Raw genomic sequence first — 27,700 nt, 5'->3', positions numbered from 1 at the left:
ATTGAGACAGAGATTTTGCCGGTTACCCCTACCATTGTGTCCTAAGATAGTACCCAGAATGTAGTAGATGCTAAATAAAATTGTCTTAATGAATTAGTCTGTTATCTTCCCCTTCAGCCTACAGCTCCAGAAGAGGTGGGCTAAGCAATGGTAGATATCCACAGGTAGGAGGTTGGTAAATGTAACAAACTCATCCATGAGAAAAAGCCATACTTGAGTCCCCAAAGGCTTCTGAGTCTAAAATATGACCATACAGAGTCAGATACACATGTGTTCAAATTCCAACTCCATAACTTATGTATATGTGACTTTAACAATTTATTTTATCTTTCAGAGCTTCAGTTTCCTTCTCAGCAAGATGGAAATGCTATTACTTACTGGTTGTGTCATTGGGTGCACTAAGAACTTCTTGGATTCAGTGGCCATGTCTTGATTTCATTCACACATTTGTTTATTCAATCAACAAAACATTTTTATCAAGTATCTACTATGTTCCAGACATTGGGCTAATTACTGAGAAGTCAACCATTCAACAGTGAGGAAGGCAGACATGAGCCAGGCCCTTGGGAGCTTATTGACTAGTACAGCATTATAACAATGTGTGACCTTGGTTTCAATAAGGGAAGTACAGGGTATAATAAGCAGAGAACAGAGGTCTAAACATATTCTGAGGGGAGATCAGAAAAGGTTTCCTGAATTAAATTACATTTAAAGAGAAATCTAAGGGTGTATAATAATAAGTGCTACTTAGGTGGTGCTCACAAGGGCAAACAGGAGTTGCAAATATCTTCTGCTTCTTTAGAGGGATGTAGAGAAGACACCATGACTAGAATGGCAGGATGTGGAAAAATGGTGGGCAAGGAGACCACTAAGGTGGGAGGAGCTCCAGGAGAACAGGTAAATAATGCATGGGGGATTTATTCCAAAACAACTACGCAGTAGTAGAAGCAATGAACTAGCTACACGTACATGAATAGATATTTAAAATGTATTAAAGGGAAAAGGTAAGAAAGAATGAGAACTATAGCACATTAACACATAAAATTACACTTACACACAGTGACTACATATTTTACAAAGAATCACACATCACTGTACTCATACTGAACACATTCTAGTGGATGATTTGGGGAAGAGAGATGAGTGTGATCATTAGGAGCTAAGAGGAAAATAAATTCACAAGAGGGACCTTGCATGGACTGTCAGTGAAAGTGTCCAAAGAACTAAGGAGTGGGTTAGTTCACTTCTAAATCCAGGTCCGAAGGGAAGGAAAAACAGGAGGGGTGAAGTGGGAGAAGGCCAGAGACTGGATGACCAGCAGTCCTAGGAAAGAATATTTATGGGACATTTGGGGAAGAGTAAATGGCCCTTTATGGCTTGATAGCCCCATGAGGCCACAGCCCATATCTGCTTTGCTCATTTCTAAACTATCCACTCCCCACCAACCAGCCCTGCTGAGGCCTATAGGCCAAGAAGCACAGAGACTGGATGAAGGCTTTCTCTGCCTCACTAGATGGGGCCCCAAAAATGAAATGAAGCAAAGAAATCCACATAGGTGTATGCCATTTGAATATACATTAAATTAAATCAATGCAGTATTTCCATTTCAAAACGGAGAACTAAAACTACCTAGCATTATTACTTCTCAAAACAATGTACCTATTCCAGATTTAAGCTTCAGCAGTTGCTGGGCATTTAAAGTGTTCCTTTCTGATGTAAAGAGAAGAGAGTGCTGCTTCTGTCCTAGCAAACCAGCAACTTAGATGTGAAACACCATGGACAAGTGAATGATTAAATGTCAGCACTGGAATGATTCCTGGCAAGTTTCTATGAGAAAAACCCACATTAGGGAATTTTAGACTTATCCCAGAAAAGGAAAATACAAAACTTGTTTCATAAATATTTTATTTCAAAACGGTGAGCTTTAGTTTCGGCTTTTTGTCCTAAATTGTCCTGTAAAACATGTTTGCTCTTTACATGAGGAGAATGTCGATCCTAAAATACCCTTAATTCAAGCCATAAGCTATGACAACTCCATTTTGTGTTTAATTTAGTCATCAAGTACCTCAAGAGTGGAGTATGACATATCTCAGGAAGCTTTATAAATGTCTATCAAATCATATGACAGTGCCTAAAAGGGGAAAGCATAAGTCAAGTCAATTTACCTACAAAAGAAGTAATTCTCCAGGTTTTTAAAATGTAAAAGACAGGAAATCCACAGATTTCCTGCAAATATACAAATATTGTGTATACGTTTTACAACTGAGAGGACATTTAATAACATTAAACATTACGTTTATACTAATTTGTAAATAATCTTCAGGTGAAATCTTTGTGAATGAAAGTGGATAATTTTCCATGATGTGAATCAGAGACATAACTGAAATATACCATTAATTCACAATAGACAGACCTATATAGAAATAAATGAAAAGCCTAGTGCTAGAGGCTAGTGTAAGATACAGAGATGCTTGAAAATGCACTTTGATTTGAAGCAAAAATGTGTAGAGGAAGGCCTGTGGAAATGGCAAATCATTTTATGTAGCTTTTATATCAATGAAGTTAGATCAATACAGGATGATCATAACAAGAATAAAATCTACCACCCCTGGTTCATCTGTGTGGGGAAGTTGGAGATCCCCTCACTCAAGGCAAGAATGTCAGAAGTCACCAGGAATTTTAATTGCTCATACAAAATGAAGAAAAGAAAGCACAATATCCATACCAACTAAAAGTTTGGGCACTAGCTACTGTTCTCAGCAGTCAGTTCATTAATTATGGTTCTGATTGCACATCTCCTATCAAAGCTAATTATTTATTTTTTAAAATGGTGTTGCAACCTCAAAGCCGTTAGTGCCAATAAACAGTAATGTATTAGAAATGCCACAGGTGAATATCAGTGCTCAAGAAATTCAGTTTAGTTAGCCAGCATTCACCCATGCAGACCCATGAGATTGGTATGGGACATTTCAGTAGGAAAATTACTACCTTTCCCAATCAGAGCCTAAATAGAAGCCTAATTCATGAATTAATGCTTATTCTTTCCTGTTACAGATATTAGTTGCTATTCATTTCTAAGCTTTTACCATACCCAATCTCTGCAACTATTTTTTTCCTGAAATTTTGAATAGATTTGTCTTCTATCACTCTTCTCCCTAGGTGCTTAGAAGGATAAATACTATTACCAAGGTGTACTGCAAAAGTGAATACATTTTAATAGGATTATGATAACAGAATCTTTATCTAGTGACTATTTCAAAGAGAAGAGAGAAGATTTCTGCTTTCAGATTAGAGTACGGACTTTGAAATGAAAAGCAGATTATCTTATTAGCCTGACAACTGATGTACAGCACTCAAAGTCCTGTTTCTTGTTTGTAAAAGGAATCATTTTAGATGAACATGCTTTTAACTGGCTACTAGTATGACATTCATTATAGCAAAAGAGCAAGAGAAAATACAAGGACTGCCATTTTGCACGTCTCACACCAGATGTGATTACTTTTTTCTGAAGATGAAAAGCAGTCAAACACCTCAGTAGCTAAAAATGTGCAGCTGCTGTGTGTAAGTAGTAGATACATAAAACTGTATACTGAAGTATATGCTCATGGAGATTGGATAGAAATGTTTTTAATTTAACTATAAAATAATTTAATGAGTCTAGTCTTTCCGACAGTTAAGAAAAACTATGTTAACTGAGCATGAACTAAGGGCTGGGGTCTTGACATTAAGAAAGTGTTGATCTCACAAAGACCTGGGGTTGTATCTGGTGAAACCTGAACACAAAGAAGATCAGTCAGGAACACAGTAGACGGGCTTGGGTCCGTGTCCAAAAAGGAGCATTGTCAAGGACAGCTAAAGCCAGCTCCTGTGAGATCACTCCCCAGAGCTCTGTTGGCAAAGATGAGGTGCGGAGAAGATGTCAATGATCAAAGAAGGTTGCCGTTATAATGAAACACATGGGGATGATAGCTGATGCCCACTGAGTGGCTCTCTCCTTCCCATGAAGCAACCTTGCCTCCAACAGGACCAACCACCAGTGTTCAGAGAGCACCTCAGGTACGCCAGGCTCCCTTATGCTTGATTCCATTTAAATTTTCCTCTTGATCTGTGGTCTCTATATTCCAAAAATAAGCAGCTCCTCTATCAAGCATACAGGAATAAGAATGCTGTCTATACACATTTACTATTTTAAATTTAAAAATTCAGATTGTGATTTTTCACTTGATGTCACGGTTTTGAAATATAGCTTAACAGTCGGTTTGCCAACTTCTAAGGTATAAGGGTATTTTAGAGTAAGAATTGTGCAATTGATTGGCAAGAAATTAAGAACTACAGTATAATAATAACTAGAGAAAAAGAGATATTCAAAATATGTGACCACCAGTGTCCTTGCTGTGCCAAGAACTAATCCTTGGGTTGCTGGATTTGGAAGTGGGAATGGGGAAACCTGTCCCAGGGAAGATGCTGAGAGAGCAGAGGTGAATGTTCTCATGAGGCAGCAGTTATTAACACCTGATGTGGAATAACTTCAATACTGTAACTACTGATACAGGTACATATTAGATAAATATCAACTTGCTTATGATGAGAATGAAGTTACATCAACCAACATGGATAATAAAGAAGATGCCTCTAAAATATCATTCATTATTTGACCCATCCAAGTTCAAGTCCTATTTCCCAAAACAAAAGTCCATGAAGTTAAGACCTGATAGAGATCACACATCTTTTAGCAATTCTAATCTCATTTTTCTGTTCTAAGGATTCTAAGGGATTCACAAGGATTCCCTGTATTCTCTGCTTCTCAGTGAACTCATCCAGGGTGACACATTGGCTCTCTCCATTTTGTAGATGTACAAAGAAAGACAACACCGAAGGACAGAATCGTGTAAGGTAGGGTCTGATATCTGTCCTCCTAAAACTTCCCCAGACCTATGCTGGCTCTAGAATCAAAGAAATTATCATGGACATATATTTAAAACTTCCAATAGTTAAAAAAAAAATAGCAGATCCTGTCCAAAAAACTGCAGAGAATTCAAACAAAAAAGATCCTGAAGACCACTGAGGTGCCCTCTGAACGAATTTTCCACCTTCCTTTTCTATAATATCAAACCTCTGCTATCCAATATCTAGTTTCTACAATATCTGTAATATCTAATATCTAGCTCTTTTGAACCAAATATGAGAACCTTGAGGCCAATATTTGTCTTTGTCTCCAGTGTCTGTCCTGGTCTGGACCTATAGCAGCTTCTCAATCCATTATTGTGAATGAAGGAAATGTCACTTTGAAAATGGCTAGGAGCAGAGATTTTGGACTGTGCCAAGAGAAAACATGTAAAGGAGAAAAAGCTCTAGTCAAAGAGCCAGGAGGCCCAGGCCCTGTTCCTATCCCTAACCAACTAATTGCCTGTGTGACTGACAAAGGCTCCTTCCTGGCTGATATGATTTGGCTGTGCCCCACCCAAAATCTCATCTTGAATTGTAATCTGAATTGTAATCCCCACGTGTTTGGGGAGGGACCTCATGGGAGGTGATTAGGTCATGGGGGAGGTTCCCCCATGCTGTTCTTGTGATAGTGAGCAAGTTCTCAGGAGATCTAATGGTTTTATAAAGGGCTTTTCCTCCCTTTGCTCTGCACTTCTCTCTCCTGCTGCCATGTGAAGAAGGATGTATTTGCTTCCCCTTTCGCCATGATTGTATTAATAAGTTTACTGAGGCCTCCCCAGCCATGCAGAACTGTGAATCAATTAAACCTCTTTCCTTTATAAACTACCCAATCTCAGGCAGTTCTTTATAGCAGCATGCAAACTGACTAATACACTGGCTTTCCCAGCCTCTACCTCCTCATCATGAAAATGAAGGTGGACCCTGTCCTGCCAGGCTCCCCAGATTATGGTGAGGTCAGTTTCGAGGGCAGGGCACAATACAGCTAACTGAGGTCACCACTCAAAGGTGGAGCATTTTATTGGAAATGTCGGAGCCAAATCTTGACAAAAAGACGTAAAACCTTTATACAGAGAATATCATCTATTATCGAAGAATTAGTTAGCAAAAGGAGTTGGAAGTGGTGATATAAAAGCCCCTGACTTTTCTCTTTGTAAATGATCAATCTCTAGGAAACTGAGGTAGATTCATTTTCAGGCAAAGGCTAGCTGGAAACAAGGAAAACACTAAATGCTTCTTGCCAAATTGTCACGAGAGTCTAATAAAATGGTAAGAATCCTACAGGCTTATATGCTAACCTATACCTGCTGACTGAGATGTGAGTAGAAGATTCTGAAGGACACAAAAGATTAATACAAATCCAGGCATTTGCTTCATCGTTGCTAAGAAGGTATGGAGGTGAAAAGGAATCAAAAAGCAGATAAAAATTGGAGTCAAAGTTTGAACTACCACCAAGGGATTTCAAATGAACTGTCATAACTTTGAGAAATAAGGAAAGTCCAAATAAGTCACCAATAAATTAACAGCCTAAACCAATTGTATCAGCTCATAAGTCCACTGAAAATTTAGCTATTTGAAAGTACATTGTAGAGATCGTGAAACTTCACCCCTAAATACCTCAGCACATGTCTCCTAAGAATAAGAGTATTCTCTTACATGACCACAATATACTATCCTGGCTTAAAAAAAATAGTTAATTCAGAAATATTATCTTTTAAACAGTTTACATTGACATTCCCCCATTTTTTCTAAATTTTTTTTTTTGTTGTTTTGAGATGGAGTCTCATTCTGTCGCCCAGGCTGGAGTGCAGTGGTGCAATCTCGGCTCACTGCAAGCTCCGCCTTCCGGGTTCACACCATTCTCCTGCCTCAGCCTCCCGAGTAGCTGGGACTACAGGCGCCTGTCACCACACCTGGCTAACTTTTTGTATTTTAGTAGAGACAGGGTTTCACCGTGTTAGCCAGGATTGTCTCCATCTCCTGATCTCGTGATCCACCCACCTTGGCCTCCCAAAGTGCTGGGATTACAGGCGTGGTGAGCCACAGCGCCCGGCCTAAAATGTCTTTTATGGTCTTTGTACAGGGTAGAGAGGAGAATCCAGGATCCAATCAAGGTCCACATAGTGCATTTGGATGCTATGTTTAGTCTTTCCATAGCTAGAACAGTCCCAAAGATACCAGCCACGTGTCTTACAAAATGTCTTACAAAAAAACCCATTCTGGATTTGTCTGACTGTATCCTTGTGATTATATTCTGATTTAACATTTTTGCCAAGAGTACTATGTAGGTGATATTGTATTCATCTTACTGCAACTCATCAGGAAGCAGATAATGTCAAGTGGACTCCCTCTTGGTGATGCTAGGTTGGGGAAGGTGATGTCCTCCAGATCTTTCCACTGTAGAGGCACATTTCCCCCTTGTGGTAGGAAATGTGTAGAGGCACATTTCCTCATCTGAGGGGTGAGACTGAGAGTATGAGAATATTCTGAATCCCTGAAATGATTTTAGCATCCACTGATACTCTTTGCTTAATTTATTAGAAATTTCAAAATAGTTATTATCTAATTCTATTATTCCTTCTACATTTATTAGCTGAAATTCTATGAAGCATAGCTTTCTGCACCACTCTTTCCTCCTTTCTCTTTCTTTTTAGACTCACTATGAACCCATGGGCTTTTAAAATTTTTATTAAAAAGTTATAATATTTTAGTGCCATTATTGTTCTGATATTCAAATTGTCCCAAATTTTAACCAAAGGGAGTCCTTCAAGCTGCCTTGTGTGCGTGTATGTAAATACCCTTTTAGGTTTTGGTAACTGTCTTAATTTCTGACACTGCAGACTCACTGCTATGGTCTGAATGTTTGTGTCCCTCTCAAATTCATCTGTTGAAATTCTAATCCCCAAGGTGATGATATTAGAAAGTGCAGTCTTTGGGAGGTAATTGGGTCATGAAGGTGGAGCCCTTATGAATGGGATTAGTGCCATTAATCCCATTAGGGACCCCAAAGAGCTCTCTATAACTCTTTCCACAAGGTAGGAATACAACAAGAAGTTGAGAAGTCAGCAATAGGCAACCTAGAAGAGGGTCCTCACAAGAGCCCAACCATGTCTGCACCCTGATCTTGGACTTCTAGCCTACAGAACCAAGAGAAATAATTTTTGTTGTTAATAAGCCATCCAGTCTATGTTATTTGTTGTTAACTGCCTGAATAGACTAAGATATTGTCTCTGCCCTACACCTGTATTCACGCATTTCATCCAGGAGCATTCTTTCTAATCAATGTTATTGTAGCAAAAGCTGATGAATTATGAAGATGACAGTACTATAGTTCTAAAACAAAAAAGGCCCTAAGAAAAATTCAAGTTAGGGTTTCCACAGGTCAACATTAATTATATTAACATCATTTTGAAACTTCCTCAATTAATGCTTTCCACTATATTTTAGGGATTTAGTCTTTAGCTACATCTGCAGGAATTATGATACAAATCAACTGGGGAAATTAAGAAAGAACAAAACCACATTTTATCCCTTATTCCTGAAAGCTGTTAAGGCTTTTATGTTACGTCCACATGAAACTAGACAACTGATCAATTTTGTCAATTCCTTCCAATTGATTAATTTTGTGAAAAGAAAAGGTGGGAAGCCCAAGTCTAGGTCAGGCACATGGGCTGTGAGTCCCAGCTCTGCCCTTCAAGGGAGAGGCCTGGCTGTCCCAGACCTTGTGGAAATGGAGGCCGCTGTACACTCTCCACAGCCCTAGGTTCAGCTCATTTCTCCTACTCTTACCTCAGCTTCCTCACAGCTGACCTTCATTTCATTCCCTTCCCCCAGTTCCTCCAATATGACACACCCATATGTGTCTCTGAGTTTTCAGCCCCGGACAAGTCTGACTTCCCTCCCATGGTCCACTGACTCCATGAATAGACCCAGACCATCCCCACCCACCAACTCTACGGACCATGTGCTTCTCAGAACTGACCCAGCATCCAACAATCTTGTACAAACAGAACTTATACATTCCCCTTGATAACAAGTAACTAGGATGTGCCTCCAAGACCTGAAAGACAGGACTAGAGTAAATCCCCGTCAAGGCTCAGGATATAAAACCTGGGTCTTAATGGGGCTGCCTCCTCTGTCATTTTCATGAGTTTTTCTAGTTTCTGCTAAAACTTGAAATGATCATATTTCTGTGCTTTTATTCAGTGCTTTCCTTTCATGCTGAAGGGAAGGTAACCTCTGGAGTCACATAGACTAGCTCCTCTGATTACCAGCTGTGTGACCCTGGCAAGTTGCTTAACCCTTCTAGGCTTTGGTTTCCTCATCTGTAAAGTGGATATAGTAATAGTAGCTACATCATAGGATTGTTGTGAAGAGTGAATAAGGAACATGTCTACAGGATGCACAATGTCTCACAGTGATAGGTCAATTATGTGAGCTCTTATTATGATTATGGCTTTATTCTCACTTGCTGGGCAATCTCATCAAAGACTTTCCTATTTTTATGCAAACAACTCCCAGATTTACCAATATCTTCAAATTAGTCTTCCATTCTTCCACTCTAAAACTGTCCTACGAACATCCTACTAGACTTTTCTAGCTTCTCAAACTCAACATTTCCAAACCGAATTCATCTTCTTTTAGTACACTCATTTTTCTCCCTCGTTATTTTTTTTTTTTTACTTATTTTTAGATAATTGTAGATTCATGCAATTTTCGTTGTAGGAAATAATAAAGAAAAATCTTGTATACTCTTTCTCTAGTTTCCCCCAATGATGACATCTTACATAAATATAGTATAATATCACAACCAGGAAATTGATATTGATACAATCCACCAAGCTTAATCAAGTTTCACCAGTTTTACATGAACTGTATATGTGTGCGTGTGGTTTTAGTTCTATATAATTTTATCACATTATGGGTTCATGTAATGACTACCACAGTCCATACACAGAAGAGTTCCATCACAAGGATCCCTCCTTTTACCCTTTTATAGCCCACCCGCTTCCTTCCCTCTTCTTTTCCCAACTTGTGGCAACAATGAATCTGTTCCCCATCTATATAATTTTGTCGCTCCAAGAATGTTATATGAATGGAATCATACAATATATAATTTTTTGATACTGCTTTTCTTCACTCAGTGGAGAATACCACGGAATGGTATTCCAGTTTATGACACACACCAGTTTGACTAACCAGTCACACATTAAAGTATACTGGAGTTGTTTCCAGTTTGGGGCTATTAAGACTAAAGCTGCTGTGTGCATTTGTATACAGTTGTTTACATGAATACAGTTTTCATTTTTGTGAGATAAATGTCCAACAGTGCAATTATAGTGTTGCATGGTAAGCACATTTTAGTTCTGTAAGAAATTGCCATATTTTACTCTAGAGTGGTTGTACCACATTGCATTCTCACCAGTGTCTGAGTGGTCCAGTTTTTCTGCATCCTCATCAGCATTTGATGTTATCATTACTTTTAATTTTAGCCGTTCTGATTTGATACATAGTGATATCCCATTGTCATTTTAATTTGCACTTCACCAATGGCTAATGATGTTGGACATCCTTTCATGTGCTTATTTGCCATCTATATATCCTCTTCAAGTGAAATGTGTGTATATGTATTTTGTCCATTTTCCAAAAGGATTGTTTGGGTTATTTATTGTTGAAAGAGTTCATTGTATATATTCTAGATACAATTCCTTTATTAGATATGCCATTTGCAAATATTGTCCCCCAGTCTATAGCTTGACTTTTCTTTCTGTTGACAAGGTCTTTCACAGAACAAAAGTTTTTAATGTTGATAATGTCCAATTTGACAGTTTTCTTCTTTTATGAATAGTGCTATTGGTGACAAGTTTAAGAAGGCTTTACCTCATCTGAGGTTTCAAAATTTTTCTATTTTTTTCTAAACTTTTTATAGTTTTCCATTTTACATTCAAGTGTGTGATCCGTTATGAGGTACTTTTTGTATAAGGCATGTGGTCGAGGTTCGTGTTCTTGCTGAAGGATATCAGATTTCTCTCACATTTTGAACAATGACATTGCTATTCACAGAGGGGTTATAGAGCCTGTGGGTCTCCCTCTTCCTTTTCATGCCCTCCCCCATCCAATCTGGTTGTCTCTATCTGTCCCAGAATCATTTTCTTAAAGCCACATTTCATCATGTCACTCTCCTGCGTAAACACCTTAGATGGGTATTGACTCATGATGACAGACCTCTAGCCCTTTAGCTGGGCATACACCATTTAGACAACCCAACCACAGCTTCCCTTTCCTTAACCTCCACATATTTTCACAGTGCTTCAGCCACACAGGACACACAAAGCTCTTTCAGAGATGCTTTGCAGATGCCACTTTTCCCCACTACAAAGCCATTTTTTTTTCCTGGGCCTCTCGCCTCAACACTAGTTGGAAGGTCACCTTTTTCACATATCCTTCCCCTAAAACACTTGCTCCCCTAACTTCCCAGGAAGAATTGCATCCTCATCCAAATTCCCATGAAACTCTCCTTATGCTTCTTTACTGCCTCTGTTTTTTTCATCTGTAAAATAGGGCTAACAAAAAAAAAAAAACTTATAGAGTTGTTTGGGAACTAAATGAGTTAATACCTGTAAAGCAAATAGAAGCACAATCTAGGCCATAATCAGTGCTCAATACATTTGTTATTGATGTTATAATTTTCATATACCTTTGTTGTATCTTATGTAATAGTTTATTATAGATACTTTTCCTAAGTTGATTATTTATTCTTCTTCTCTACCAGGTTGTATAAGAGTTTCTATAGCTCCTCTTACTTTCCCACAATGTTAGTACGTCATAGATTTTGATGAACATTTGAACTAAATTGGCTGTTCAAATTTAATAAGCCAATACAATGAAAAAAATAACTTACCTTTCCCCTTGAATCAACAAGTTGTTTTACTGAACTAATTATTTTGGCAATTAATGGACATCCTTCCACTTCAATTTTTGTTTTGTTTGAATACAAGAGTGAGGGTTAAATGAATTGCTGACATAAAAGATGATCAGATTATTTATTAATGACAGAAAAGTATGTTTATTCTATTTAAGTCTCTCCAACAAGACAATACTCTTTTTTGTTTAAGGGCAAAAATTACACTAACTCTAATAGACAGGGAATATTGGGTTCTTCTTCATTTTGCATTAAAATCATACTTTCCCCACATTCTTGGAAGAAGTTGTATTCAGAAGGACTGTGAAGAAGAGTTAGAATAGATGAACATTTGGGTAAAGAAGAAGAATATAAATTATATTGGAGAAGGTGATGGAAATGGGAAGGATTTGGTCAACCACACTGAAAAAATGACATGCTCATTTGTAGTTGGTAGTTATATAAAAATAAAACCATCTAGAAAAGCAACAGTATACTTTTATACCACTGAAGAATCCCAGAATATATACACAATTAACTACAAAAAGAAATCTCAAAATCTCTCGAATGCTGTATTGGCAGTATTTTTGGTGGTTCTTCCTGCCACAAAGCCTGGCTCTGATATCAGCATTCACCCTCCCCAACCTCAGGTGAATCTTGGCCTAAGTCATTCCCAATGCCAATGTTTGGTTTAGGAAGGGGCCTATGGCACAGTCCTGGGCAATGAGGCACAAGAGAGAGTCTACTGGGAAGTTTGTCTTGCTCTTACAAAAGAAAAAGGATGTGTGAGGAGGAGCCATTTCATTTTCCTGTCTCTGAACATTGTAGTATTCATGAAGATGTTGCACTCAGAGCTTCTGAAGTCATCACACAATAAAAGACACCTACAAGACAGCACTGAGAATGGCAGAGCAGCAAGGTGGGGGACATGAGTCCATGATGAAATCACTGAGCCTCTGAAAAAAGGCAGGAGTACCTCTGTCTCAGGATATCTTGTTACCTAAGATAATAAACTCTTTATTGTCTGGCCAGTTTAGCAGATTTTCTGTTTCTGGCCTACAAAAGTTTCTAAACAGACTCAGCATTCTGAGTGCTCTAAGTAAACCTGACATACTGATTTTAAGAGGAAACCTGCAGTTTAGTTGGCTAAATACTTACAATGACTATTCTAGAGGAGAGACAGTCAGACTTGTACAACCAGTGAGAAGGAACAGTATAAAGAACACAGACTCCCGAAGCAGGGAGTCCAGGTTCAAATCTCACCTTTGCAGCTCACCAGCTGTGTGGCCTTAGGCAAGACACTTTATTTGACTGAATTTCAGTTCCTTCACTGTAAAATGCCTACAGCAATACCTACCTCATAAGTTGATAAGGCGTATTAAATGCAATACACCCTGTCAAATAGGAACCCAAGTAAATGTTAGTTTCTCTTCCCCTAATTAATCCTTTGCCAAGATGAAACACTAACTCAGTTTATTAGACCATTAATTCAGATGCCTTCTTTCCAGCAGGAATTACTCTGACAGCGGGGCTGGTGTCATCAAGAATAATTTCTGCTGAAAAGGTTCCAATCTTCACGTTTCTACTGTGAAGCCTAGTGTGGTGAAGAAGGGATCAGGCAGGGTTACTTCCAACCATAGAGAAAATTGATGTGACGATAACCACAGTGAAAGAGTTTATACGCCCCTGATTGTTTTATTCTCACACCTTAAAAAACGTATGTGGGTGGAATTAATGGGCTCCAGGGAAGTGTGCTCATAATAACTTTTCCTCCAAATTATTTCTACACTTTCCATTATATTCCACTAAAAGTAAAGTTTATTCTACTGATCATGATTACCAAGCTCCAGAATAGAATTAATTAACACACTGTCTTAAGATATATTGTGTTTGGATTATAAAAACAAAAGTAGGAGTTGGTGTCAGCAAGAAATCCTCTTTATTTCTGGTGTAGTAATACAGGCTATTGTAAAGGTATTCAACTTTTGCAATAAATAAATAGAAGCCATGTTTACCTAAATAGTTATTAATCACATGCTTGTACTAATAATGAGGGTAAAATTGGCAAATTTAACTGGAAGACAATTTGACATCAAAACCCTTTAAAATGCATTTACTCTTTGACCTAAAAATTCCACTTTTAGGAATTTATTTTTTATAAAGAAATAAAGATTTCTGCAATAATTTTTCAAGAATTTTTCTTGCAGAAAGAAAACAACCTAAGCATTTAAGATCCAAAGATTAAATTATGGAATGTCTACCCAATCAAATACTATGCAACCATTGAAAATGAAATCATAGGAAAAAAATCTATTGACATGGAAACATGTACATGATATATTCCTAGATTTTGAGGTCATAAACTGTGCATTCAGTGCTTTAGAGTTTTCATGAAAACATATTTATTTTTTAAAGTTTCAATGGCTATATACCAAAACGAATATGAAATGCTTCTAAGGATTTTTATTTTCTTTCATCTTGATTCTGTATATTTTTTTCAGTAAGTATAAACTGTGTAATAAAGAAAAATAATTTTTAAAAACTCAAATGAGAAATCAGTAAAATACTTTTAAGCTAAATAACTAGCAAATAGACCTTTCATTGTTTATTATCTAGATTCTGAACTCTGGCTTCTCAGATTTCAGCCAAAATCTGATTTTTAAAGTTGAATTTTAGGAGGCTGAAGACCAACTCCCCAGAGCAAGAAGATCATCAGGTTGCCCTTTTAGGGGAGGTGACTGCTCTCTCATCTTACTGTTGATCATAAACTGGAAAGGTGGTGAACTCTGTTTTAAACTGGGGGTATTCTCTTCAGTCAGAAATGCCCAAGCCCCTACAATGACATGCAGGGAAGTCTAAAGTAGCTTTCCTGCCCATGCTTAGTTGGTTCTTTGTGTTTCCAGGGAAGAATCCTTCAAAACAGAAGAAGCTGATTGGCACCCACTCTGGGATGCAGCTCCTGGCTGTCACCTCCAAGTAGACAAAAGTTCTGGCCTCTATCAGAACCCTGCCTGCCATGCTGACCTGGACCCTGATTTAGTTATCATATTATTAATAATTATTATTGCCTTGGGTGTTTATTGACCCTCTGCTATCTACCATGCACTTTGCCAAGCACTTTGCACACATTATTTCATTTAAAATCTTAACAGCAGCCATGGAAGGTTAAAGCTATCATTATCCTCATTTTATAGATGAGGAAACAGTTTGCCCAAGATTATATAGCTAGTAAGGACTAGAGGCAAAATGAGAAACTCGATCTACCTGGATTTTACTAGAGGTTCCTTAACCAATTAAATAAGGATGTTTATAATTCACTTTGGGGAGAAAGTTCAATTTGCCATTCCTGGGTCCTTCTAGACCAGAGTTAAAAGTAATTCCAAGAAAATACTAAACCACTTCACATTTCACAACCATAGGAGTGATTCTGCTGTATAGCCATGCCCTTGACTGCTGGTGGCAAAAAAAAAAAGGGGGGGGGTTGGGCCAAGACACAGCCAAGAGTCCTTCTGTGTTCAGCTCCACGCTGACTTGCTTGTCACTTAACTTTTCCAAACCTCAGATCCCTATGTAGAAAATGAGCTTTATTCTTGTCCTAAATACCTTGTTTGTGAGTATCAAATAAGACAATGTGTGTATAGGCACTTTTGAAAGTAACAAAGGGCAAGGAATCTTGATTACTCCTCATGCAAATTACCTCCGCCCTCAAAACCCAAAAGCAATGTAACTTTTATATAGCATTTTGCAAAAGACCGAGTGAGGGGTTTTAGAAATACAGAGAAACCTTAATGTAAAAGAGTCCCCTGTGTAATGTTTCCCCATGTTTAGCATTAACAAGTCCTGAGGAAAAGTCATTGACTCAATGCTCCTTGCCCCCATCTAATGCTTTTGATTTAATGTTTCATCTCTAAGTGCATGAATTTTTGAAATGCAGGAAATTTTGCCACAAGACTTAAGAGTCTCCTGTGACTTGACGTTAAGGTATCTCCTTAGTCATTTTGGTCTGTGCTCCCTGGGAGCAAATTAGAGCTTTGGCCGTGAGCTGATACACATTCTGTTTTAACTAAAGATGATAGTTGGCTCAATTACTCAAAAATATTATACCAAGGCTTAGGATTACATTTGCAAGAAGGACTAATTTTTTAAAAAAACTAATATATGGCAGTAAAGGGAACAAAGGAATTTTTTATTGACTATTTTTAAAAATAACTTTTTTTAAGTTGTAAAAGCAATATATGCCCATGTTTTAAAATTCAAAGAGGGTACATAAAGTGAAATGGAAAAGTACTCACTCCACATACATTCTACTTCCAATGGTAAACACTAGTTTCTCATACATGCTTTGAGAATTTTTCTATGACTATACAAGCAAATGGATGAAAATATATAACTATTTTTAACACAGTATCATTCATGCTACAGACTGCCCCCAAAATGCTTTTTTCCTAAAAGTATGTTTGTATACTCTTTAATATTCTCATGTATTGCTCAGTTTTAAGCTCTCTCCTCTGCAGTATTCCATTGCTTGGATATAGCATAAATTATTTCAATATTTTTCTCTGGGTGAATGCTTAGTTGTTTATGGATTTTTAATAACACAAACAATGCTGCAACCAAAACTTCACCACATGTCTTTGCTCAGTTATGTGAGCTCATCTGTAGAAAAATTCTTATAAGTAAAATTGATAGGTCAAAAGGGAGGTGCTAATCAAGTGTTGATAGATTTTTTAAATGCAAATTACCATCTAAAGCTGGTTGTACTAATTTGCTTTTCCCCCACCTTGCTATTGAGAGCCCCGCCTTTGCCAACAATGGGTATAGATGATACGAGAACCTATTAAACTCAGATGGATACTATTAATTTTCAGTGGACACTGGATTAAAACAAGTATTTTTTTAGGTCTTAGATAACAAGAAAATGTAAATGCCTGCCCCTAGATGTACTGTGAATCTCCAGGCCTTGAGCTCTGAGAAGAAATCACGTTGAAGTGAAATAAATCTCAAAAGAGGGGCTTAACACTCATGGAGTGTCTATTGCATGCCAGGCACTGTTCTAAGTACTTTATATACCTTAAGTCTCCTATAATTCCCAACAACTCTAATAAAAAGGTGCTTTAGTCATTTCCATTTTACAGACAAAAAAAAACTAAGGCACAGAGAAGTTAATTCCCCAAGGTCACTCGGCTGATAAATGATAATGCTCAGATTTGAGCCTAGGAAGTTTGGGTCCAGGGTCAGGTGCTTTTAACCACTTATGCATTCTGTCTCTGTGCTCCTAATGATATGCTAAACACATTTGTTGAATACCTACCCTATGCCAGGACTGATACATGCACCCTCTTATCCTCACAGCAATACTAAGAAGTATTATTCCTGTTCCACAGATATTAAAGTGGCTTTCCAAAGTGACAGCAAGGGGATGTGCACCGGGGCACGTCCGATTCCAAAGCCTGTATTTATTCCACTACACCATGCTTCTTTTTAGGAACTAGTTGTCATAATATTCATTTTACAGGTAAGAAAATCAAGACTTCAGAATGAGACATATAAGGGGTTTTAAATGGGGTCATTCTTGCTAACAAACAGAGCCTACCAGGGAGCTCCATCACATCTAGTTCTTCCTTCATCAGACTGCTATACAGTTGGAATATTCATGTATATTTAATTACATATACATGGTCATAGAGTAGCATATAGTGGCAATTTGCTATCTCCCATAAAGTATGAGCTCAAATTGTCCAGTATGGACTAAAATTGAAGGCAGAATTAAAGTCTCCCAATTCAAGTATCAACAAAGCCCATTTTAAAAGAATGATATAGTTAGGTGAGGATGAGCAGATGGACTCCCACACTGCAGAGACATACATCACTAGAATATGGTAGCAACATATTTTTAAGCTCAGTGAGAAATTCATTATCAGTCCATCAAAAAAATAGGTTTGGTGCTGGTTCCTGAATTTACAACTATATTTCCTTACAGTATATAGGAAAGTTTGAGAGCCCAGGAAAGGTAAGAAGAGCAGCCCAAGGATGGAGAGCTTCAGAGAAGAGCCTTCTGGGTGGGCAAACCCCACCAGCCAATCACTGCTTCTGCTCACACCCTCCATGCCCAGCTGAATGTCTAAGAGCTCAGGCCCTGAGTCCAAATCCACTCTGCTACTTGACCACTGTGTTACCTTTAACAGGTTATCAAGCCTCCCCAGCAGTTTTCCTCATCTGTAAGATAGGCAGTAACCAACAGTGCCTGCCCCATTCATCTGCCATGAAGATTAATCATCGTCCATACAGACTGCTTCCCTAAAGTTTTGAGTCAGAGCACAGAATTACAAATGTCTACATACACAGACCCCTCCCTTTTATGTTTCAGTGTCTTATTCATTTTTTTAATGAAATCAGGAAAACATATTGTCCTATATCTAAGTCTGAGACAAAAAAGGGAATTTATACTCATTGGCTTATGATAGCTCCATGATCTGGAGGTCAGAGTATGCAAATCCTGTATTTCTATGTCTGGCAGCCCTAGTTACGAATGAGGCATTAGATGTCTGTTATCACTGTCACAAAACAAACAACAGGTTACCAGCTTATCTTTTGATTGTCACAGCTTGTTAGGCACAAGTCAATGTAGGCAGTTATTCAGTCAGATTTGGAGGTTAATTTGATTATCTCAAAAAAAATTTTTTTGCACACCATGGATGCTAATGTAATATTCCTACAAGGGCTTTCCTGCACTCTACAGTAAAACAAGTCAGCCTGGAAGAATATGCAAACATGACTGTTATGTTGTTCAGTTTTCAGGGCAATTAAATATTTGCTTTGAGCTTCTCATATTGCATTGCAAATTCCTATAAAACTTACTATTCATTTCTGTACCTAAAGCTTATTTAGCATCAAGTCTTTGCCATTATTTCCATTTTATTGAAAATCGAGTTTTTAATTATGTGTCACAATCATATATAATGTGAATCTTTATTTGCAAAGCTTTTTTTCTGTTCATGTTAAATCAATTACCTTTGTCCCTTTGTTAGTTGGGCAGTGGGAGGCAGCAGTTTCAGATTTCCTCTATGAGAAGATGTCTGCAAGTCATGATAACAGTGTTGGCTCTTCTATCTACCCCAGGAACAAAGACCTTTAATTAGATAGGCCAGTCTTGTCAGCCTCTGCTGGGCAGGATCAGGTCTATATGAAGCCAAACAACTTCTTAAAAAATAAAATATAATAATAATTCATTACTCAAATTGGCTGTAAGAAATTGTGTGGATCTCAAAAAGGTGTTTTTACAGTTGAATTTAGAAAAAAGAACCTAAATTTTGTTAGAATCGTTGGTGTCTGTAAACATAACTTTTGTCTTTGATGCCTTAATCTTTTGTTTAAAGGATTATCGTGAAAATCTCTAAATGACAGTAAATTGAAAATCAAGCAAAACTTGAGGAGTTGAACGAGCAGTGCCTGAGATGAAAGAAAAATGAAAGATTTGTGTAATATTCATTTGGGGAAATAAATGAGATGGTTCATCTGCAGACACCTCTTAGACCCTTGTCATCTTTCCTCAACAAGATCCTCCTCCTGTCCATTTCTGGTTCCCATACATAAGTCTCCCATCACTCAGTTCAAACGTTTAAGTCCCTTTTGAGTACTATCTTCCCCTCATGTCTTCTTTTAATAAGACTTAAAATCCTATTTATCTTTACTTCATATTTTTTCATGTCTTTTTTATTTTTTACATTCCTAACTCAAGACCTCATTTCTTCTCACCTGGAATAGCAACACAGCCTCCTTACTGGTCTCCCTGACTCCTGATTGCTCTCCAGTGGAGCCTCCACATCGCAGCCTCATTCACCTTCACGCAAGCCTATTTTGATCATGTTACTTCTCTGATCAGATCTCTTCAAAAGAAAAGTTAAACTCCATGACCGCAGTTCTTCGGTCAGCTCCAATTTACTTTTGCAGGTATGTCTCCCATTAATTTCCATATATTCTCCAAATTTCAGTCAAACTACCCCCATTCCTTCTAATCACCTCCAAATCATCTGATTCTGCTTCCTCCATATGGAAAATCTTAACTCTACAAATTCCCACACATCTTTCAACCCCAGATTTAAATATGACCTATTCTATATTTAAAAATAAACAATTCTAATGTTCCTTAGATATAAGCATTGAAATTGCTTCAGCCTTCAGTCCAGATTGTCCATGCAGTCAGATCATACCGGGTCTTTACATGCCACAGAAAGAACCTTGGAATTAATTCTTTAGGCTACAGGGAACCAGTGAAGAGTATTATGCATTGGAATTCTAAATCAGAGTTGTATTTAACATAGATGGTGCTGTGGCAGTGGAGAGACTGAACTGGATGGGAGCAAAGAGACTAGTGGGAGGATGCACTGAGCAGTTCTTGGATTTTCCTGAGAGATAAGACTGAAAGTACATTTGGAGGGACTATGATGAGATCAATTCTAAGTGTGTTGAATGTGAGGTTCTGGGGACTAGGGTGAGACAGGCAAGATGCCTGAGAGTGCAAAACTTAAGGAGACACTTACCCTGAGGTGCCCACTCAGCACTTGAATGACCCAAAGCATACGTACTTCCTTAAATTCTTCACCTTAGCTCACCTTACCGCTAAGTTCCTATGATACATTTTGTAGAGATATCACCTTGGCAGCCAGGGAGGTACACTGCTCAGACCTTCCTTCAAGAAAGAACTTGCTATTCAGCTGCAAGAAGTGCAGTTAGCTGACAACATCCAGCTACAGGACTTTCAGGATCTTCCTCAACTTTTAAGCCACAGCCATGCTCTTTCAGGGAAACCCCAGCCAGCGATTGAGCATAGCAGGAGTACTAGGCCTGGTCATTTCTGCCCACTGTGAGACTCCTTTAATGGGCAATCTTCCCTCCAGAGGTTGCCATTGGGTTGGGTGAGATTTTGTCAGATCTGCATTGTGTGGTCAGAAGGCTGTCCCTGCCCAATTTTGCTTCCTTCCCCATTTGTCTTTACTCTCAAATAAACAACTTGCACTACTAATTCTGTCTCAGAATCTCTTCCCAGAGAACCTAAATGACACACCCAGTGAACAACTAGCCATACCAATCTGGACCTGGAACTAGAGATGAAATAAGCTAACTGTGATTTTTTTGTGTAGTGGATAGAAGGCTGGGCTCTAGAATCTGGGTTCAAATCCCACTCCTCCATTTCTGACCTTATACAAACACAGACAAGTTAATTAAACTTCTCGGTACCTCAGTTTCTTCACCAGTAGAATGTGGATATTAATAGTCAATGAGGACTACAAAAGATAGTGCATTTAAAGTATTTAGTGCAGTGCCTGGCCCATAGCTGCCCCATAGTAAATACTCAATAAATATGAATTAAAATTATTATGTAGACTTTAAAATGCATTTACAGAGGTTGTTTGGCATAACAAAATAGGAGAAATGTTTACTTAATCAAATAATTTTCCACAGACTCTAATAAGGTTAGTGAATATTAATTTTGAAAAATTTAAAGCCCAACTCTGTAATTTTTTTTAAATTTGATTTCCTCTTATTTCCAATATGGCTCCTCTCTCCATACAATGTCATCACCTTCTTGTCTCCTCTCGTGATTTACTTCTCCTTTCTTTTCCATCCACCCCCAAATTCTCCTATTACTCTCCTTTCTATCAATTTTTGCTAATAACCTCTTCCCCCGCTTGGTTGAGAACTCATCTTCTCCAGAGAGTCTTTCTTGACCAGCATGCCCTCCCCACCCTAACTGTGATTGTTCTTCTCTATTGGCAAATGCTCCCAAGGATTTTGTCCTTTTGAAACTAAGTAGTACAAAAAACAAAAAATCCAAAGCAATTCTCAAACCATATTGAAGGTGTCTTGCCTCCATAAATAATGGTTAATAATGAAATAGCAGGAATGGTGTCTTTAAACAGGAGCTTCCCTCCTTGACACCTCCTTTTGTCCCAAAGCTAGAAGCCAGCTTGGCAATGTGATGCTTACTAAATGCTTACTTAAAGGATGAATATTTTCAGCTATGGATGCATGGTCAGCCTACAAATTATATTTTTTATGTCTTCATTCTATATGTGTGCCTTAAAAATAAAATGTTTGTTAAGACAGTCCCGGTCACATAATAGGGAAACTATTGCATGAGGGGAAGTAACTGTTTTATAATCATTTTAGGTATTTTGGGGTAATACAAATTTGTTTCATAAAATAAAGTCCTGGTCTACAATATGTCTAAAGCCAGTAGGAGGTCATACTTAGAGACAGATGGCAAATGCAGCATTCTTTCCTCTCACTTTTTAGTACATATGATATTCACTACAAAATGGCACTGAATGTTTTTCTGTTACCACACAGTACTACATAAGCTCTGAAAAACAAAATCTCTTTTTACACCTATGAAACCTCAAACAAAATAATTGACTTCAAAAGTAAAGTGAGAGTATTTTGTAATGTGATTGAAGGCAAGGAATATTTTTACATAGCTTAATATTTCTATATATGTATTTATGCATATTGCAATACACATGAAAAAAGGTGCTAGTAAATCTTCAGCCATCCTATTCATTCAATTTAAAACCTTCATTAAGATATTTACATTCAGGGCAAGATTCCCACATTAAATAAGACACAATCTTAGGTTCATTTATACCATTGGAAATGAATAGGACCTAAAATAGAAATCAGTTACACACAGAACAATGTATGAGTATAACATTAATAGCCTACACAGATTTTTAATGGCTCCTAATATAATATGCTGTTTCAAGGGGCCATTTCTACATACTGAAATGCATTTTTACTGTACTATTATACTTTAATTATAAATTGAACATGGTTGATAAAATCAGCATTTAGAGTTATATAAATTTTTAAAAATATACATAATCCTCTATAAGTACACAGCTCTATATGTGATAAAATATTAGATCTTGGATGCTAAAAAGTAAAAGTAGCTTTCACACTGACCTTAATAATATTCATTTTTATTGTTACAACTCAGTCCACTATTCTACTAAAGTTTGCAATTGTCCACAATGCGAAGTAAATCAAAAGCAATTTTTGCTTTTATAATCATTATCGTGAAGCAAAAATAATAGCCAATATAAAACAATTAGCCTATTTACTACCTCATCTTAAATATATTAAGAAACTACAAGATGGCATTAATGCTATGCTAATCTGCTCCACTTAACAAGTTAATATTTAAGATGCTTCCATTTTCAAGTATCACTACCCATTGTACATTTAGAAAACCTACTTGTGAAAAACTATTTTAATTTCTTAGAAAACTACTAGTTCAAAGAAAACCTACTTTGTGAATGCTATTTGACTTGCTACCTCATTTTCTCTTCTTTACAACAACTAGTTAATATTGATCTCAAAAAGAGCATAATGCAAAGTGAAAGAATTATTATAATCTGAAGACGAGAAAACAAGTTTCTATTACAAAAGTAAGCAATACTCAAGATCAGTTATTTTTAAGCATATGGCACATTGCAGTCATAATTAGCTCACTGCCAGTTAGAAATATACAAAATATACAAAATAAGTCTTTTAAATATAGTGTTGCAAGTATCTTTCTAGCTTAAGAATTTGAAATAGCAATTAAGTATGAACCTTAAATAATTCATCTTTATAACTAGAAGAGCAAGTCCCAAGGATGTAAATCTCACCCAATGAGACAAGGGATGCTGAATGCATTATTAATTGCTAAGTAATCTCTTAATTTTAGAATCTAGCACCCAACGCTAGCAAATAAATAATGTGATTTATGAGCCTGCACTCTCAACGTTGCTTTACTACAGTTCAATAAACACATGCAGATTCTAAATGTACAGTGTGAATGTGATTCCTACAAGCCAGAAAACATAGGAGGATTTGGCTATAGCAAATCTACCCCATCTACTTATTATTCAAGCACTAGTATTTAGAATACCTAAAATGCCTGCTGAACACTGCGGATCAACATCCCCCTGGGGTTCTCCAAAGCAGAACCACATCTCTTCCCCTCAGTGCTTACTGAGTTTTAAGAAGGCAGGTAACATGGGGTAGAAATTCTTGTGCAGCAGCAATATAACTCTTCTCTCCCAATTTTCAAAAATCAACACCTCCTCCCCATACACACGCACACGCACACACACACAAGAAAGGAGGGCTTTTTAAATAAGTGTTTAAAACATACCATTTGCATGGGTGTGAAAAATGTATTTTTCCTCTACTTGCTGTTGTTGTGTAAGATATTTACAGATCTGACTAGAAAATCTGGATGTTCATAAAAAGTGTTGCTTTCAATGAGATTCCTTTAGTGAAATCTGTCTGCACAGTCACATATATACATAAATAATACATATTTATGCACACATGCCTACATTAACAAGGACACATGCACACACACCTAGACCAATAATTAAGCCCACACTGTTCTGTAAGCTCTTTTTCACATTTTTTGCATGCATGTTAATTCAGAAGACAGATTTTTAAAAAATAATAAGCAGCTGCATATAATGCACATCAAAGTGGCACGTTTAGAAAAGCAAATACATTACCAGACGCATTTTGAAGTTTCTGGAACACCTGCAGGTGAAAGGAGACTGGATCGGATGCTGGCACACTGTATTCCTCAGAATCACAGAGCTCAATGTGACTGTGGGGGAATGTGAGGCGAGTATGAGGCTGGAAACCTTTGAGTTGAGCTCACTCTAGGCATCAGAAAGCCTCAAAGAGGGGAAAGAAAAAGGCAGCCCACAGACAGCTAGATGAGAAACTTCTGGCACCTCTCCAGCTCAGGAATGAATTCTCTGTAATTTGGAGACGTATAGTGATGGAAATGAAGAGAAACTTGGATTTACGGGTGAATTTGCTCAGCCATGCAGAAATAGGCAGGTAACAGCCTCTCAGCTCATTTTAAACCAGTCATTGAGAAACAAGACTGAATCAAAAAATTAAGAGGCATCCTGCTTTTGAAAAAATGAATAGGCTACTCCAGCCAGCTTCCCTAGATACCTTTACAAACTTCAAATGGATCATTCCATCAGCTATTTGTTGCACATTTTATTAATCCCAGTGCAGAGGTAAACTGGAAAATCTAATTCCTTTTATGTAGAAAACTAGATTTATTGCTTTTTACAATGCACTTTAGACATATAAACACATAGATTTACTTGCAGAGTTCTCGTTTCTCTTGTAAAACCACTACTGTTTGGTCCAGAAAAAATGCTAAAAGGCTTGTTCACAGCTTTTCAAGGAAGTGGAGGAAAAAAATGTTTAATACTCAGAAGCTGAGCTGAGTACTGATATTTAAATGTACAGTTTGAAGCAAAGAGAGTATAAAGGAAGAGCCCTGAGCCATTAAGTGGTGGCTAAGAGGTACGATTATATACAAGCATTGAGCAGGCAGGTGGCTTAAGTCTATAAATTTATACATAATTAAGGATAGGAAGAAAAGAGATTTGGCAAATTAAGTTCTTAGAGACGATAGCTGTTATTTTGTTTAGGTTTACAGATAGGCTAATAATTTCTGAGGAGCACACGTGGACATCACCTTGTCTGAAGAACTCCTAAACCTCACAAATAGAGAGTGAGGTCGAAGGCATTGCACAGTGGCAATCTATATTCAAATGTAATGAGGAGGAGGACGATATTACCATGAAGAATGTTGTCATATTACATTGTGCCTGTGTGGCTTAACTACTCATCCAACCTTGCAAATGGCCATTTGCCTGGACTCAATAGCAAATGTGCTATTGATGGGTGGGAGGAGGTGGGAGGCTGATTTTATTTGTTTTACCAAGGACACTCCTTTGGGAGGTTCGGGGATAAAATGCCTGGGCTGAGCATGGGAGTCATTCTGTTCAAGGCCACACATGCCTATAGTAAATTTGAAGTGGAATTGATGATGACCAATTAAGCTATTTATTATTTTAACTCTTGAGGTCAAGGGCAGAACAGTATTTATGTTTACTGATAAAGAGTCAGTGGTCAGACTGCTGCAGAAGGCCAGACTCACCTTTAAGCACGCTCGATTAATACGTATTGACCGAGGCACTGCCAGTCCCCCTCACATTCCAGTGCTCAGGCCTATTTGCCTAGATTCTGTTCTTATCTCTCCACTGCCATTTGCTTCATCCATTCGTTCAACAAACATCCACTGAATTACACATCAGATGCTGTGGAGAATACAATGACCCTTAAGATGAGAACTCCCTCAAGGGGCTTACCATTGTCAAATAGTACCACAAGGGACTCAGCAGGGGATGGACATAACAGAATTACTTACAAAACTCATGCTCACTGCCATCTCTTGCACTGTGGATTACACCTAGGTAGCATGAGGCAAGCAGAGTTCGGACGTGTGTTTTGAAACTCTCTCCAGGTGATTCTGATGAAGTCCTCCCTCTCACCCATAATAGCAGCTGCAATTCAAGACTGCTGTTACAGAGCCTTGGAGTCATTCAAGGAGGAAGGCATCTCATCCACCACTGCCTCCAGACTCAAGCAACACAGCTGCTTGAGCTGACCTGCACTTCTGCTCTTGTGGATCCCTCTACCACAGGAAGGTCTGGACTTCCTTGGTTCACCCAGAGCCTGAGTGCACAAGGCTGAAAAAGGATTTGGAAACCAAAGCTGAAGGCAAAAGAAACAACCCCAAATCTTTTGGTTTGTTTGTATAACCTCTCTGGGCCTCTGTTTTGTTTTGGTTTGATTTTAATCTGTAGAATGAGAGGGCAGGGCAGGCTTTGAGTCTATATATCCTCTGCCCAAAACATAAGAGGAAGCCAGTTCTGTGGCATCCTGGCTCTATGCAAGAGCACACCTGAGACAAGAACTCAGAATTTCTGACTTAAAGGCACCCAGGCAGCAAGTCAAATGTGGTCCCTTCTGCTGAGGAGCGAGAGTCCCAGCATTCTTCTACCCTTCTTCATGGGAGGACCACTGAGGAATTTGCATGAGAAAGCACATTATCTGCCAATTCCCTTCATCCTTTGCTTCAGCGTCTGCCTCAGCTCCAGACCCAAAGGACCTCCTAGTGAGTAGTAGATCCTGGCGTCTTCAAGCAAGGGGTCACATGCTGCCAGAAGCCCGGTTACCGCCCGGCTCCACCACAACAGATCCTCTTCAAATGAGTGTAAGAAACTGAGAAGGGGGTTCAGTGCCTACAAGAACAGCACCCCCAACCACCAGCTCTATTCCTAAATCTCTGGTGGTGGCAGAGTGTCCCATGTCTTTCCTCAGAAACATAAGAGAAGAATATGGCCACAGCATCCTCTACAGCTGGTCTGCTTGCCCCCTGCCCAAACTGTCAGCACCAGCTGATCTATATCCTGCAAGCTCACCCACAGTAAAAATAAGAAAAGCTCAGAATAGCTCAGAGCAGAGGGTTCACTCTGCTTCCCCCACTCCACCTGACTGCCCCGCACTCAGCACCACCTTCACTCACTCAGGAAGAGTCTAACCTTCACAGGTACTGTCTTAGTCTGTTTTGTGCTGGTATAACAAAACACCTGAGACTGAATAATTTATAATGAACAGATATTTATGAGCTCATGGTCCAAAGGCTCAGAAGTCCAATATCAAGGGGCTAACACCTGGTGAGGGCCTTCTTCCTGATCATAACTTGGTGGAAGGATGAAGGGCAAGAGACAGTGAGAGAGAGAGAACTGAACTCGCTCTTTTATGACCGCAGTCTGGTGATAACAGCATTAATCCATTCATGAGGGCAGAGCCTTCATGGTCTAATCATCTCGTGTTAGGCCCCACCTTCCAAAACTGTTGCATTGGGGATTAGGTTTCCAACACATGCTTTTTGGGGGACACATTCAAACCATAGTATTTCACCCCTAGCCCCCCCAAATGTATGTT

The 27,700-nt window shown here is 38.2% G+C and overlaps 1 protein-coding gene across 2 annotated transcripts in view; it reads right to left on the bottom strand.

Moving 5' to 3' along the window:
- Positions 1–24,508, bottom strand: part of IQCJ (IQ motif containing J) — a 190,041-nt gene extending 165,533 nt beyond the window's left edge. For both annotated transcript variants that reach the window (XM_054481227.2, XM_054481228.2), the window contains exon 1: positions 24,388–24,508. In XM_054481227.2, the coding sequence (XP_054337202.1) occupies positions 24,388–24,396 (9 nt within the window). In that variant the 5' untranslated portion in view covers positions 24,397–24,508. The remainder of the gene's footprint in view (positions 1–24,387) is intronic.
- Between the last annotated feature and the right edge of the window lie 3,192 nt (positions 24,509–27,700).

This window comes from Pongo pygmaeus, chromosome 2, assembly GCF_028885625.2.
Source record: "Pongo pygmaeus isolate AG05252 chromosome 2, NHGRI_mPonPyg2-v2.0_pri, whole genome shotgun sequence".
Classification (NCBI taxonomy): domain Eukaryota; kingdom Metazoa; phylum Chordata; class Mammalia; order Primates; family Hominidae; genus Pongo; species Pongo pygmaeus.
Note: the sequence above shows the minus strand (reverse complement) of the source record. Positions and strands in the feature narration are given on the sequence as shown.